The sequence below is a fragment of the Nomascus leucogenys genome, chromosome 10 (genome assembly GCF_006542625.1).
Source record: "Nomascus leucogenys isolate Asia chromosome 10, Asia_NLE_v1, whole genome shotgun sequence".
In the NCBI taxonomy this organism is placed as follows: domain Eukaryota; kingdom Metazoa; phylum Chordata; class Mammalia; order Primates; family Hylobatidae; genus Nomascus; species Nomascus leucogenys.
This window is the reverse complement of record NC_044390.1, coordinates 51,837,220-51,849,323: the sequence shown is the minus strand read 5'-3', so window position 1 is coordinate 51,849,323 and position 12,104 is coordinate 51,837,220. Positions and strand designations below refer to the sequence as shown.

Here is a 12,104-nt window from a genome sequence, read left to right as displayed (position 1 = left end):
GTTGGTTACGAATTGTTTCCCAAAGTGGCTGAGGTGTGCCTGGCCCACAGGCGTGACAGGAAAGGGCCAAGAGTGGCCACATGAGGTGGCTGTTAGATTTGGGGGTGAGGGGAGGTCTGCCAACCACGTGGGTCTAACCAGCATTTCTGTGCTTTGGGGCTGCCTCACAGCTGACCCCGCATGGAGATTAAACACAGGCGCAAACCTGCACGCCCTGCAGGGGCCTGAATACCTGGTCGTCCCCCCTGACCCACCCAGTTCTTTCCTGGTCTGGCTCTGGCTCTGCAGTGAGTGCGGGAACGAGCTCCCTTCAGCCTCGTCTCCTCTGGCTGCCCAGGGTACCCACCCTAGGCGACCTCAACCAGCCTGGCCTCCCCGACAGCCACACCTGACAAGCTGGGCGCCTGTCAGCAACACCCCAGAACAGAAAGGACACACAGGAGGGCCGGGACCACCTGCACCAATAGCATCTCTCAGTTCTGACATCAGGGGAGAGGCTGAGCTGCAGCGGCTGGACCCTGGACCCCTCTGACCGGGCAGAGCCACTGGGCTCTGGGCCTTGGACAGAATTCCATATCCTTGCCTGCTTGTCCTTTGAAAGGGCTCCACAGTCAGTGTCTACCTACAATGACAGCAAACTAGGTTTCTTATTTATATAGCCTTAATCAGGCAAATGAAGCAAAGACATGATGACTTGGAGTAGACTAGTGATCCCACCCTGAGGTGTGGTCAACAACTCAACGATCCCCAGGGCAAGTCTGACATTCAGGACACCTAGCGGGGGCCTCCAGTCCCAGGTAGATCCATCTCCTGAACTCCAGGCCTAAACAATCCACAGCCCCAACACAGGCTCCTGGACACACAGGTACCAGACTGGGGCACACCTGAATCCCAAGCAGCCCCTCTCCCTGTCCCTATCCACTGGGTCAGCTGAGCCTTGACCCTCCCTGTTCCCAGCCCCTATGTTCCCTCAGTCCCACCTCCCAGTGGTGGCCCACTGCCCTCATCTGTCTGGACCTGGCCTGGCCATGTCTGCCCACCCTCCACGACCTTGGCCAGTGACCACAGAAGCACAGTTGCCCCATCTGTGATGAAGTCTAGGGCTGCTGAATCAACCAGCCCAGAGAGCTGCTGCTCCAGGACTTTTTCATGCGCTGTCACACCTCCTCACTGACTGAGTCGGGGCTTGTGTAACCTGAGGCCAGGCGTGTGCTCACGGGCATGTCACCTTCACATCCCCCAGGCACCCACCTGCCTCCCCGGGCAGAGTAAGTGCCAAACCTACCCAATGAGTGGATGAGCCAGTGAACACAGACCCAGCCACTGGGGCTAGGGTACGACGGCATGGCCGGGGATGGCAGGGAGGCTAGGCTACTTGTCACACACCCACCCTTCTGTGGAACTCGCACACAAACTGGGTGTTCCCCCTCCACAGATCCTAAAGTTCCCCATACCCTGCCATTTCCCTCATCATAAAGGGGAGACCCTGAGAACACACGCAACATAAACTGAACAGTACTGTGAATTTCCACTTGAGAGCCTGACTTGCCCCCGGCCAAGGGCTGCTGTGTGTCCCAAAGGCAACTGGGCAAGTGCTAGAGATTTTCTCCATGAGGCGCCTGAAAGACACAAAGGCCCCAAAGGCCCCGTGCACCTGCCTCAGAGACCACGCAGGGGTGCTGGTGTGTGTGTGGGACATGCCTGTGGGGTGGCAGAGCTGGGCTCTGGGGTCAGAGACTCTTGGACCCACCAGCTTCTCACGGTGGGACCCCAGCAGGTGTCTGGACTATGCTGATCCAGTGTCCTCCCCTGCAGGGGGGCTGTGGCCAGGGTGACGGTCACCTCCCTGGCAGGGCCCCCCTTACCTGAATGCCTGGTTCTCACGGTTGTTCTGGAGGGCAATGGTTTCCACCTCGGGACCCCCGTCCGCTATGAACCTGGCCAACTTTTCTGCAAGGTTCTTGACCTCTTCGTCCTCTGGGGGTGAAACTTTAAGCAGGCTGTCAGTACTGGGCTCAACTCACCACACCCAACAGCCTAATTTCTGCTAAGAACCCCAAGGGCAACGAGTGGGGTTTGTTTTAGAAATGATGCAAAGAGAAACAGGCAAATGGGAATCAGATTACTACACTGGGACCAGATGCCAGAATACATAACACACCTCAAGCCCCCGCCCCGACCCCCGCCCCGTCCCGTCCCACAAGGGAGGTCAAGAGGGCCTGGGACACGAGCCAGGACAAAGGATCCAAATGTGACTGCAGGTCTGGATGGGGCAGGAAGGCAGATGGGAGCGCCCCAGGTAACATGGTTGGGGGGTGCTGTTGGGCCTCCTCTCTTGGGGAGAGGCTCAGGGCACAGGGCCACAGGGAACACAAGGAACAAACCTCTGCAGCCTGTGCTTGGCCTGAACATCAATTCCACCCCTCTAACCCACCAGCACTTGGCTGGGATTTTATGTCATTGCAGTCGAAGACCAGCCAGTATTTCCCCTTCCCCTGAAATTCATCCCATCAGAATTGCACCAGCTGACAGTGTCTGTGCCCCAGGCCTTCAGCCCTACACTACACTTGCCTTGCCCTGTCCTCAGTGCCCAGGAGGAAGCTGGGGCTCATTAACACTTGTTAACGTAACAAAGAACCAACAAGCAAAAGCCCCCTCTACCTAGGGTACTGCCCTGAACCGATCTCCCAGGAGCGACCTTGACCTCCATGAGCTCCTGTCTATCCCACAATGTGGCTTGACGCTCAGGCTTCACCAGGTCCTTGGAGCACTGAGGGGGAAGGTGGTGTCAGACCCATTTCCAGAGTGACCCCAAATGCCTGGGAGAATACAGGCCTCAACCACTGGTGCCACACAGTGCTACTCCAGCACCTCCAAGAACCCTGATTCCGCACTGGGGAATGTCCACAGGCCTCCCCAGAATCTCCCACCCGCTCCGTCCACCTACCTTTCTGAGACGCTGCCTGCGACTTCTGTGCTTCCTTTCTTATCTCAGCCACTTTCTTCCTGTAGTAGAGGAATTCCCTGCTATTCTTATCGTGCAAAAATCTGGAGAGGAGGAAGTTTGCAGAAGAGAAGGGAAAATGAGTATCTGTGACAGGCATATCCCTGCAGCTTCTATCGCGCAAAAAAAGGCAGGCTGGCAAGCAGGGACCCGAGAGCAAGTCTCTGTGCCACATGGGAGCCACTTGTCACTGTTGGTGAGAATCAGAAAATGCTTGGAACAGCATCCGGCCCGCATTAGCAAGCACCCAGCCCCGCACATGCAACTGTGCAGCAAACGCATTCAACAGCACAGCCTTCCCTTCCCCAGAGATACTCACGCAAATGCTGGGTTATCCTTGTAGTCCTCCATAGCTACTTTTTCTAACTCGGGGCCTCCTTCTGCCACAAAGCGGGCCAATTTCTCTATCACTTTCCGAGTCTCGGCTCCCTCTGGGGGTGAAACTTTAAGGAGGCTGTCAGTACTGGGGTTCAACTCACACACCCCACAGTCAATAGGCACACTCTCTCTATGGACCACAACGACAGAGGGGGTGGGGGGAGAAGAGTGTGAGATGCAGGAGGCTGTCGGGCGTCCCGAGTCCAGGCACAAAACACCATGACGAGGGGGGAGTCGGTCTCACTGTCTTGGTGAGACACACTGGGTGGGAGAGAAGTGTGTGAGGCTGTGGTGAGCTCCAGGCTGGAAGCTAGCAGAAAATATATCCAGCTTCCCCTGGTTTTGGGGGGGAAATGCTTAATTCTTTTCTTTCTTTACCAGTTTTCAGCATAATACATCGGTTCCCTTTCATCCTTCAAAGATGACACATTCTTTTTTTAAAAATACCATTATGAGCTCTGATTTAAACACACTGGGTGGGTTTCGATCCATGGCAATTAGTGTCATCATAGAAGCTCTGCGGCCGGTGGAGCCTCTTCAAGCTGGCTCCTGAGGGCTCTGGACATGGCCCCAGGAGTCTCTGACGGCCTCCTTGCCATCTGCCGGCACAGGGCGCTCCAAGATCATCTCATACATTTCCTGCCCAGACCCAGAGCCAGCCACTTCTCCAAGAAGTCGGTTTCCATGAGAAACTGCATCTCCAGACCAGCATCTGGGCGCTAGGGATGCTCAATGCCACGGGCTTAATCATTATTTCGGGGCCTTTTCAGTGAACAGAGCTATAAAGATATATTTTTATATATGGATTAGCCTCCCCACTGAGCCATGTGGAACTTGCTTTTGCATTTTTCCCCTGGCCTGTTTCTGAGGCTGTGAGTTTGTCAGCTACTACACAGATTGCAGCCCTTGTAGGAGATGCACAGGAGAAATTTCTCGCTGCCAGCAAGTGCCTGGCAACTGGGCAACATGCCAGACCTGTGGCTAATCTTATTCCCCTTGTTGCTTGGGCTGCTGGGAATGGGGGAGAGGTGGGGAGTGTGTGACCCAACGAGGGCCCCTGTGAGGTCCCGAGAGCATTCCGTGACCATCTTTCACCCTAGGTCGCCCTCCTGCCACGGGCCCAGCAACAATCCTGACCTGGTCGCTGTTTATGGGAACAGGTGCGTTTCTGGGGCCATGCAGACAGTGGGTCATAATGGGCTTCAAGGGTCCCGAGACACTCAATACCCCTTGAAATGCAGCAGTTCCCAACAGGGTACCCTTGGAGCTGCTGGGGCACCCCTCTAAGGAAAGGACACACGCCAGCTCCATTCTAATGGCCCGGGGGCCAGGCTGGCCTCTGATCCGCTCGGACACACAGCCAGAAGCAAGGGATCTCAAAGCTGTCATGGCACAACTCCACAGTCACTTCAGTCTGTGCTGTCAGGGTGATGTGACCTCACCGGCCAGCCCTCCACACAGTTCAGGTGTCACAGGGACTCGTCCTGAATGTGGACGGGGCGGGACTTGCTGGCAATGCTGTCACCACAGCCACCCCCCTTTGCCCTCCTACACTGAGGGGTCTGGACAAGCTCACCCATGACCAGTGACCATCCTTTCCCAGGGTTGAGAGAGCACCCACCAATCTGTGGCTCATACCTCTGGCCTAAACTCAGGAGACAGGTAACCCATGGTGAGGGGCAGTGCTTTGGGGCCTCAAGGGCTCAGCTGAAGAGCCTTAGAAGCTCCTCCTAGAAGGCATGTGAAGATGCCCTTTTGGAGCAAATGCGAGAACGGCATGCGCCCCTGCCCTGGCTGGGATGAGCCACTGCATGAGTGGAAGATGGATCCCACTGCTCCCAAGATGAAGCCCACGTGCTGATGCCCAGCTACACCCCAGCCCCGCCCCTCATCCTCCTTTGCTCTCCTCACCCCAGAGGACCCGAGGCTCAGCTCGGAGGTCTGGTGGCTGCAACTCAGCCCAAAGCACCCACGCCCCTGGTAGCACTTGCCCTGCCCACCACAGATACCACCTGCTAGAGCACGGGCACTGGTGGTGGGGGAGCAGCAGCTCCCACAACTTACCTTTGATCTCCAGCCACTGCTCATAGTCCTCCTCCTCGTCCTCGTCAGGGGACTGGAAGACACTTGGGCGGTGCGCCACGGGCAGCTGCTTGGCATGGGAGTAGCTCTTCACGGGGCCCGGCAGGCTGGCCAGCCCCAGGCCTGTCCGCCTGCTGATGAGCAGGGACCTCTTCCCGGCGCTGGGGGTGGGTGTGCTGGGAGGGGCGCTGGGCGCACTGGTTGGGGCGTCTGGTATAGAAGGAAGGATATGTGCATTCGGGATCTGCAGGGCACCTCTCCCGGCTTCCGACCTAACCCAGGTGCTGTGGGCCCCGGGGGAGCTGGGTCCTTGACTTCCAGAACTCAGAGGCTCAGAGAAAGCCACCCTGATTTTACAGATGGGGACAGTGAGGCAGAGAGCAAAAAGACTCGTTGTGGTCCCCCAGCCAGAAGAGAAGAAGCCTGGGGCTCTGCAGGGGGCCGCTCTGGCTGGAGGCATCTCAGTCGCGCTACACCCACAGACGGGACAGTTCTGGGGACAGAACGTCAGTTCTGCTGGGTAAGACCAGAGTCCCTGAATCCCAGTTTATAACCATTCCCTTGGAGGTCTGTGGCCAGGCTGACTGGCCGGGGCCAGCCTACTGGGTGTTCTCAGCCTGAGACCTGATGGAGAAGGGACTCAAACCAGCCTTCCTCATTCTAGGATGAATTTGGCCTTGGGTTAACTTTTCTTAGCTGTTCCCTAGGAAACCTGACAGGGGTCGAAGACCAGCTGTATCACTAGCAACAACGGGCTCTGGTCGGTAAACCCCAAAATCAGAGACATGGGCAGAAGCTCCGTGGGTGACGACTTACCCACCTGGCATGTCACACTGCACACCTGTAGGCGACCAACCTACAGACAGGGGTCCCATTCTTTGCACAGGCATTGCTGCCCACTGGGGAAGGCTGGGAATCCCCTGGGGCGCTGACAAGGGGGCCGGGTGAAGACCTGGAGACCAGCCATTCTAGCCCGCACCTTGGTGTCCAGAGGACCTACAGTACAGAAGCACCCACAGCAAGGCAGGGGATGGGGCAAGGCTGGTGTGTGACAGCTTCAGGAAGAGCCGTGAGTCTGGTGGGGAGCAGCATCATAAAATTGGCCAGCTCACCACCCTGAGAGCAGGACTAGGGCCCCCAGATCATGAAAGAGGCTGGCTCTGTACTTGGGGGCCTCATCTTTTTTTTTAGTGACAGGGTCTTGCTCTGTCACCCAGGCTGAAGTGCAGTGGTGCAATCATGGTTTACTGCAGCCTCGACCTCCTGAACTCCTGGGCTCAAGCAATCCTCCCGGCTCAGCCTCCAGAGCAGCTGGGACTACAGGTGCACGCCACCATGTCTGGCTAATTTTATTTTTATTTTTTGCAGAGATAGGTTCTTGCTAGGCTGTCCAGGCTGGTCTCACACTCTTAGATTCAAGCGATCCTCCCACCTCAGCCTCTCAAAGGGATTACAGACACGAGCCACCATGCCTGGCAGGGGCTTCATCTTTTTAAGCCTTAGCTTCCTAAATGGAAAGTGTGGAAATGGAGGCAACCAGCTGCTTACAGAACCCAGTGAGATTTAGACGGACCATCTAGACCTAAAAAAAATAACGTCAAGTAAGAGAAAAAAGCTTGGAACAAAACGCACACTATGTTGTCATCTGTGTAAAGGATCAAACATCTGAAACTATGGCACACACTGCTTGACTGAGAGAACAACAGGAGTTGTCAGACACACAATTTCTCGACAGTTACTTCCTATAAGAAAAGGGCATGGGAGGACTTCAACTTCTGATATTTTTCTTTTTTTCTTTTTCTTTTTGAGACTTAGTCTCGCTCTGTTGCCCAGGCTGGAGTGCAGTGGCGTGAGCTCGGCTCACGTGAGGCGAGCTAGTTGCCTCCCAGGTTCATGCAATTCTCCCACCTCAGCCTCCCAAGTAGCTGGGATTACAGGGGTGTGCCACCAAGCCCGGCTGATTTTTGTATTTTTAGAAGAGACGGCGTTTTACCACGTTGGCCAGGCTGGTCTCGAACTCCTAAGTTCAGGAGATCCACCCGCCTCGGCCTCCCAAAGTGCTGGAATTACAGGCGTGAGCCACTGTGCCCAGTGAGTATTTTTCATGATTAAAAAAGATCAGAAGTATCAAAGGCAAAATGTTACATCTATGAATTTTTTTGTTTTCTTTTTTGAGATGGAGTCTTGCTCTGTTGCCCAGGCTAGAGTACAGTGACGCAATCTCGACTCATTGCTACCTCCCAGGCCCAAAAGTGATCCACCCATCTTAGCCTCCCCATTAGCTGGGGCTAAAGGCATGCACCACCATGCCTGGCTAATTATTTGTATTTTTTTTGTAGAGAGGAGATTTAGCCATGTTGCCCAAGCTGGTCTTGAATTCCCGGGCTCAAGCGATCCTGTCCCCTTCAGCCTCCCAAAGTGCTGGGATTACAGGCATGAGCCACCACACCCGGCTGACATCTATTTCTGAGTGAAGAGAATACGAAGTGTGTTATCAGACGTCTACCAAAGGGAAACAGAGGTAGAGAGAGGTGTCCCTCCAGAGGATTCAGTGATAGCACAGGCATGGTCTGCCTGCACGGAGCAAGGGACATGGCAGGCACTGAGTCCACATTCCCTGGCACATGGGGTGGTACCCAATGAACACCAGTGCCCCGGTGGTCATTGTTGGGTGCCCCCAGCTGCCTGCCCACCCAGCACCTCAGCTGCAGCAGGCCCCAGAACGTGCTGTTGTCTGATGCAGCTCAGGTGTCTCAGGCCGGCCCGGTATGCCTGAAAACCCTGTCTGCAGAAGACCTGCTCACCCCTGCAGGTGGGTTCAAGCTGACCCAGCTTGGGAATGCCTCCCATCTCCCAAAGTGGTCCCACAAGTGTGAGGAGGGCTTCATCATGGCTCCACCTGCCTCAGACTGAAATCTGACCTATCTGTCTCTGCTCCTACAGAGTAAGCACATTGAGTGCAGGGTATACATTTGCTCCCTTGGTAATTTTTTTTTTTTTTGAGACGAGCCAGGCTGGAGTGCAATGGCACGATCTCGGCTCACCGCAACCTCCACCTCCTGGGTTCAACCGATTCTCCTGCCTCAGCCTCCCGAGTAGCTGGGATTACAGGCGCCTGCCACCACGCCCGGCTAATTTTTGTATTTTTAGTAGATACAGGGTTTCACCATGTTAGTCAGGCTGATCTTGAACTCCTGACCTCAGGTGATCCACCTGTCTTGGCCTCCCAAAGTGCTGGGATTACAGGTGTGAGCCACTGCGCCTAGCCTGCCCCCTTGGTATTAATTTACATATTTATTACTTGGGCTGGGTACAGTGGCTCCCGCCTGTAATCTCAACACTTTGGGAGGCTGAGACAGGTGGATTGCTTGAGCTTAGGAGTCCAAGACCAGCGTGACCAACATAGCGAAATCACAACTCTACAAAAAATACAAAAATTAGCCAGGTGTGGTGGCATGCCGCTGTAGCCCCAGCTACAGGGAGGCTGAGGTGGAAGATTTGCTTGAGACCCAGAGGTTGAGGCTGCAGTGCGCTATGATTGCACTACTGCATTCTAGCCTGAGCAAGAGTGAGGCCCTGTCTCAAAAAAACAAAAATTACTGGCTGGGCGGAGTGGCTCACACCTATTACCCCAGCACTTTGGATGGGCGGGCAGATCACGAGGTCAGAAGATCATTCTCGTAACACAGTGAAACCCCATCCCTACTAAAAAGATACAAAAGGCCGGGCGCAGTGGCTCATGCTTGTAATCCCAGCACTTTGGGAGGCTGAGGCGGGCAAATCACAAGGTCGGGAGATCAAGACCATCCTGGCTAACACAGTGAAGCCCCGTCTCTACTAAAAATATTTTAAAAATTAGCTGGGTGTGGTGGCGGGCATCTGTAGTCCCAGGTACTCAGGAGGCTGAGGCAGGAGAATGGCGTGAACCCGGGAGGCGGAGGTTGCAGTGAGCCGAGATCGCACCACTGCACTCCAGCTTGGGCGGCAGATCGAGACTCCGTCTCAAAAAAAAAAAATTATTTATGTATTATTTATTTATTTATGCCTTTGGTGCATGCATAGGTGGAATGAGGGCGATCTATGATTACGGGTGAGCAGAAGGAGTCTGAGGTGGGACCCGTCACTTCCCACGTGCCCAGCAACCCCAGGGGGAGATGCAAGGACAGCACCAGGAAAGGGGAGGCCTACACTCACCTGTGCTGGTCTGTGCCTTCTGCAACTTCAGAAACTGCTGCAAGAAGCTACCATCGTTGGCAAACTTGTTGGAAACGCAGGAAGAGTTGTGTGCATTTGTGATTCTAGAACCAACACAGAGGACAGAGAGGGTGAGGTGGCTAGAGAAGCAGTGAGGGCACCAGAGGACGAGGATGAGGATGACGACGAGGCCATCACCTTGCTCATCACGGCCCCTAACTCACCCCAGCACTCTCACCTACTGGGACCCCAAACTGGCCCCCAGAGATTTCGGGAGACTACTGCGAAGTGCGCACAGCAGGCTTCAGTATGGTAAGCTGGGAACAATCTTGTTCTGATAAAAGCAATACTCCATGTATTATCTCTGCCTGAATATTAACCCTCCAGGTCCAAATGGCTCTCCAACAAGATGGCTCCTGCTCTCTCTGCACAGCACCTGTCCTCCCTTGCTAGTTAATTATCTGGGTTGTTACTGACTCATGTCTGTCCTCCTGCTAGACCTTAGAGTTCTCCAAGGCAGGGCCTACATGTCTCTCTCTCTCTCTGTCTCTCTATCTATTTATACGAAACGGAGTTTCACTCTGTCGCCCAGGCTGGAGTGCAGTGGGGCAATCTTGGCTCACTGCAACCTCCTCCACCCAGGCTCAAGAGATTGTCATGCCTCAGCCTCCTGAGCAGCTAGGACTACAAGCATGTGCCACCACATCTGGCTAATTTTTGTATTTTTAGTAGAGACGGGGTTTTGCTATGTTGGCTGGGCTGGTCTCAAACTTCTAACCTCAAGCCATCCTCCCACCTCGTCCTCCCAAAGTGCTGGGATTACAGGTGTGAGCCACCACGCCTGACCTATTTATTTATTTTTAAGAGACAGGGTCTTGCTCTGCTGCCCTGGCTAAAGTGCAGAGTGCAATGGTGTGATAACAGGGACTACAGGCATGTGCCACCCTGCCTGGCTAATTTTTTAATTTTTTTTTTTTTTGGTAGAGGTAAGATCTCACTATGTTGCCCAGGCTAGTCTTGAACTCCTGTCCTCAAGCAATGGTCCCACCTAAGCCTCCCACGTCGCTAGGACTAAAGGCATGTGACACTGTTCCTGGCCAATGCCATTTTTTTGACAGGCATGAAGGGCAGCTCTGACAGCAGTATATCAGCTGTGCCCAACTGTGATTTAAATATATTTAGGCCCCTGGGTCTGCCTTTGTGTTAACTTGTTAAAACATATTTTTTAAACAGTAAAACATATACTTTGCAAAAAAAAAAAAAAAAAGGGGGAGAGCGTGAAGATAAAATATAAAATGCCCTATGATTCTTCCAGCAAGATTGCTTTGGCTGTTTTCTTAGAAATGTCTGATGCCCAGGCCGGACGTGGTGGCTCATGCCTGTAATCCCAGCACTTTGGGAGGCCGAGGTGGGCGGATCATGAGGTCAGGAGATTGAGACCATCCTGGCTAACACAGTGAAACCCCGTCTCTACTAAAAATACAAAAAATTAGCCGGGCATGGTAGCAGGCGCCTGTAGTCCCAGCTACTCAGGAGGCTGAGGCAGGAGAATGGCATGAACCTGGGAGGCAGAGCTTGCAGTGAGCCGAGATTGCGCCACTGCACTCCAGCCTGGGCGACAGAGCGAGACTCTGTCTCAAAAAAAAAAAAGAAATGTATGATGCCCAAAGAAATGCTTGCAGACCCCAGCTCTGAGCTGCAGGCCCACATGGGTAAAGAAACACAGGCTTTGGCTAAGCATGGTGGCTCATCCCTGTAATCCCAGCTACTTGGGAGACTGAGGTAGGAGAATCACTTGAGCCCAGGAGTTTGAGGCTGCGGTGACATATGATTATGCCACTGCACTTCGGCCTGGGCAACAGGGTGAGATCATGTTTCTTTAAAAAAAAAAAAAAAAAAGGAATAGAGGCTCATTATGGAACAAATGGAAATGTAGAAAAACTGAAATAAGCCTAGGCAATATGGAGAAAATCCCATCTCTACGAACAGAACAAAAAATTAGCTGGGTGTGGTGGCGTGTGCCTGTAATCCCAGCATTCCAGAGGATCACCGGAGCCCAGGAGGTCAAGGCAGAAGTGGGCCGCAATCATGCCACTGCACTTTAGCCTGGGTGACAGAGTAAGATCATTTAAAAAAAAAATAAAAAGAAAAGAAAAACTGAAACAGAAAGGAATGAGAAAACCCAACAATGTCTCCCTACTTTGCAACAGCCACTATTAACACTGGTATATATCTTTATTTTGCTCTCTAAATTAGAAGTCAGAGGAAATAAGGCTGTGATCACAGCACACACTCTACTTCTTCCATTTCCTACTATAGCACACCATCCTGCTCCAATCTCAAATTCCTCACATACACTGCTTTTTAAATCCGCATGACGTTCCACCATATGGATGTACCCAATGGTGCTAAAGGCTCATGGAGTCCACAGGGCTAGCCTTTTTCC

The 12,104-nt window shown here is 53.5% G+C and overlaps 1 protein-coding gene across 1 annotated transcript in view; it reads right to left on the bottom strand.

Annotated features, from left to right (window-relative positions):
* The window catches only part of SUGP1 (SURP and G-patch domain containing 1), a 45,277-nt gene that overhangs the window by 24,024 nt on the left and 9,149 nt on the right, over positions 1 to 12,104 (bottom strand). The window contains exons 3-7 of the mRNA XM_030820342.1: positions 9,659 to 9,762; positions 5,447 to 5,674; positions 3,324 to 3,447; positions 2,948 to 3,048; positions 1,866 to 1,989 (exon numbers count right to left, since the gene is read on the bottom strand). Coding sequence (XP_030676202.1) covers positions 1,866 to 1,989; positions 2,948 to 3,048; positions 3,324 to 3,447; positions 5,447 to 5,674; positions 9,659 to 9,762 — 681 coding nt within the window. The remainder of the gene's footprint in view (positions 1 to 1,865; positions 1,990 to 2,947; positions 3,049 to 3,323; positions 3,448 to 5,446; positions 5,675 to 9,658; positions 9,763 to 12,104) is intronic.